The sequence below is a fragment of the Solanum tuberosum genome, unplaced genomic scaffold, assembly GCF_000226075.1.
Source record: "Solanum tuberosum cultivar DM 1-3 516 R44 unplaced genomic scaffold, SolTub_3.0 scf00127, whole genome shotgun sequence".
NCBI lineage: Eukaryota > Viridiplantae > Streptophyta > Magnoliopsida > Solanales > Solanaceae > Solanum > Solanum tuberosum.
Genome location: NW_006239058.1, coordinates 882,277 through 886,125, shown reverse-complemented (window position 1 = coordinate 886,125; position 3,849 = coordinate 882,277). Strand labels below are relative to the sequence as shown.

The window sequence follows — 3,849 nt, the reverse complement described above, 5'->3', positions numbered from 1 at the left end:
ACAACTAACAATAATTTCAACAACAACAACTAACCACTTCAACAACTTCCACAACTTCAACAACAAATTCAATCTTTTCTCAAATCATAAAAAGGAGCTTGGTGTGTGGGGGAAAGGATCCACCCACACAAAGAACTCACATACCTTGATAGGGATCACCCCCAACGAAAATCCACGATGATCTTGACGAACCTTGTTGCTTGATCTTCTCTTCCTCCTCTTCTTCTCTTCTTCTTCTCTTCTTCTTTTCTTCTTCTTCTCTCAAGCCCTAGCTTTCACTCTTTAAAATGGGACAAAAAATGATCCACAATCAGCCCAACACAAAAATATAACCTCAAAAGAAATAGCTAGGGAAAAGACCAAAATGCCCTTAAATGTCCGGACGGATTCCCTGCCAACTGCCCAACTTTTAAAGGACTTAACTCACTCATACGAACTCAGAATTGAGCAAACTCGGTGGCGTTGAAAAGATCAATCCAAGGGCTTTCCAAAAATAACTGGAACTACTCCTAACTCATCCTGAGTTAGGAGTTATGACCGCTCAAAGTTGGCCAAAAACTCACTGATTTCCACACTTAACCAAATTTCCAGATTTTCATTTTTATTCCAAAATTGACTATTTTCGATTTTTAAGCCTCTTCATAGATATTTCAAGATGTTACAATAGCGTTGATGGATTTACGATAACTCAATCTACTGATTTTTCTAACATGACTCATTATCAAAATATTCTTTTCTATCGATATTATTTTGATTTGAACGAAACTATAGTAATGCTCAATAATTATATTTTGATTATTATTTATTAATTTATATGATTTATTATTCTTATTATTATATATATTATAGCGGTTTACCTCAGAGAGATAGGAATATTGCTCCAAGTTATGGACTAGATAATTATTTTGATCAATCCTCACACTTTGAAATGACGAAAAATGTTGGGACATCCTCAAATTTTCATGTCTCGCCTACTTTTGATGCAGATGATTATCAATATATCTAACACTTGATTTTTTATTTAAGTAAGTTAATTGCATGAGACAAATATTTATACTTTTTTTCTACATATATAGGGAAAATATCACACAAGATGAGCCCATTGATCCTGTGAATATCGATGATCATGACCTTTCAAATTATGCCTCACCTTCAGCTAGTGATAGTGATGATTTGCCTAATGCTAAGGAATAAGGAGATAATGTTCCATTTGAGGCATCATCTAGTGATGATGATTTTTTTATGCCCAATCGATCGCCAAGACCAATGTCCATGAGTCCGTTTCGTAATCATGAAATTCCTTATCTTGATCATCTCCCAGGTGGTCCAGATATCTTTGGCGATACACATGATGAATATACATCACAATGTACGTGGTATGAACCAGAAGATTTCATGAATGATGCTATTTATATTGAAAAATGCATGTTATTCAATTCAAAGAAGCAGTTGCAAAGAGCAGTTAAGCTTTTACGTTTAAAGATAGTGAGGGACTACTTTGTTATTAAATCGACAAAGAAATCATGACGACTTGTTTGCAGGCATGTAGAACAAGGATGTCGATTTAGGCTGACTTCTTTTAATGATAAAACATACTAACATGTGGAAAGTTGGAAGATACATTAAAGAACATACATGTGATATGGGTACGTGCCGTGATGGACATTTTAACTTGGATGTTGAGATGATTGCTAACGTCCTCCGTGTTGATATAAGGAAAACGCCAAGGTACTTATTTTATCCTTAGATGATTTTTCTTTAATAAGAAAATATTTATTTTTTTATTTGATAATTAATAATATTTTTACTTTTCAGGTTTTCCATCAAAGACTGTCAAACAGCCATTCTTAAAGCATATGACATTTCGATAAACAGAAGAAAAACCTATCTTGGTCGCAAACGTGCTTTTGAAAATGTCTATGGTACTTGAGAGGGTTCTTTTGCCGAGTTGTCGAGGTTCATGAAAGCTTTGAAACACTTCAATCCTGGAACAATAGTTGAATGGAAAACAGAGCGGCGTGTCAATGTCATTGAAGATGTTTTCAAATATGTGTTCTAGAGTTTAAAACCATGCATTGATGGGTTTGTGTTGTGTCGTCTTGTTATATCGATCGATGGAACACATGTCTATGAAAAATATGATATCAAGTTGTTGATGGCGATTAACCGCTTCGTATACAAATAAAATTATTATTGATTTACTTTTATATAATTTACTTTTATATGTAATTTATATTTATTAAAAAAAAAAACTAGTAAAGAGTTGCAAAAATTATTTGATGTACCTGATCCTCCGTCATGCGGTTTAGCTGATCTCTAATTGGGATAAGAACATGATGTGACTCAGTATTCCTATCAATTTCACGCGTCCAACGCCTAGCATGTGGAAGTAATGCGTCACCATCATGTGGCGGAGGAGCTGATGATTGTACAAGCAAGATCCTCTCCCAACACCAAACCTTAATGTGACAAACAAAATAATTAAACTATCATTAGTAACAAAAAAAAATTAACAATTATATATAGAGCAACTTTCACATATAGCAAACATAAAATCATATTTGTATAATAAGATCTGTATTTGTATAATTATAAGTGTATATGATGAAAATATATGTATTTGTATTTGTATATACATTTTTCTCTCGCTTTATACAAGCACAAACACATTTTATACATTTTATACAGAAATGTATAAAATGACTAATTGTATATCAAAAATGGCTAATTGTATACCGAATCATATGGCAAAAAGAGGGGATGTTTGTTGCGAATTACAAATAAAATAAACTATGGCTATAACATTTAATTTGAATTAATAGTTTGCTATTTCATACAATTTTTCCTTATATATATATATATATATTTTATTTTTTTTAATAGTTTTTAGAAATTATTTGTATGCAATTTAAATATTTTAAAAAATTGAATATAGAAAATATATTCTTGTACGGGGTAATGTTAAAGATTCTTTGTATTTGAATGTATTTTAAAAGTTTAGTGAAGTTACCTGAAGGAGAGGAATAAATCCGCAAATGTCAACCACATTATCGATAGATGCCCGACAAAGTGCACGGTACAAGTAGGCCAACACTGCATTGCCCCAACTGTACTTACCTACGTCGTGGATGGTATCTACAAACGCCAAGTATTGTAAGGTAATAAGGTTCCCCGACGTGTTCGGAAATAAGATGCCCCCCAATATAACAAACATGTAAAGTCTAGCAATCTTCTCAACCCGCTCCACTGGAGTAGCATCTCCTATCGAATCTACTTGTAACTGATCTTGCAAGTAGCCGGTAATGCTATGTATCCTCACCCGACTCACATTATCCATATCAGTAGGTGCTATGGCGCATCCTGTGAGTGTCTCTAATAAAGTACGCCATGGACGAATCCTCCGTGCAGCATCCTGCATGTACACATCATCACCATGGATGCGCAAACCAAATAAGACCTGCACATCCTGCAATGTAATCATGACCTCACCAAAAGGTAAGTGGAAGCAATAAGTCTCTGGCCTCCAATGCTCAACCATAGTTGTAGCAAGGGCACTGTCATACTTCATCTTGCCCACACAAACTACATCATACAGTCCGAACCTACGTAAGATCTCCTCAATTATTCCAATAGATGGTTCCTTTTTAACCTCTCCCTATTTGTTGCCATTATCAATCTTTATGCAACATTTTTCATGGGGAAAAACATATATTCACTTTAAGACATTATGATATAGCTTGGAAAATATATAATGACCTTATTTAGGTTCCGGACTCTACATGATGTAATCGTAAGGACTCTCAATTATTAAATATAAAAAAAAACATGAGATGGAAAAGTGTAATTCAA

At 33.8% G+C, this 3,849-nt stretch overlaps 1 protein-coding gene across 1 annotated transcript; it reads right to left on the bottom strand.

Moving 5' to 3' along the window:
* Positions 1 to 1,979: 1,979 nt before the first annotated feature.
* LOC107061344 (serine/threonine-protein phosphatase 7 long form homolog) lies at positions 1,980 to 3,568 on the bottom strand. Its single transcript, XM_015310472.1, has 3 exons — positions 3,011 to 3,568; positions 2,286 to 2,459; positions 1,980 to 1,985 (listed from the first exon to the last, which is right to left on the bottom strand). Exons 1-3 carry the CDS (start codon positions 3,566 to 3,568, stop codon positions 1,980 to 1,982), a joined length of 738 nt encoding a protein of 245 aa, XP_015165958.1.
* Between the last annotated feature and the right edge of the window lie 281 nt (positions 3,569 to 3,849).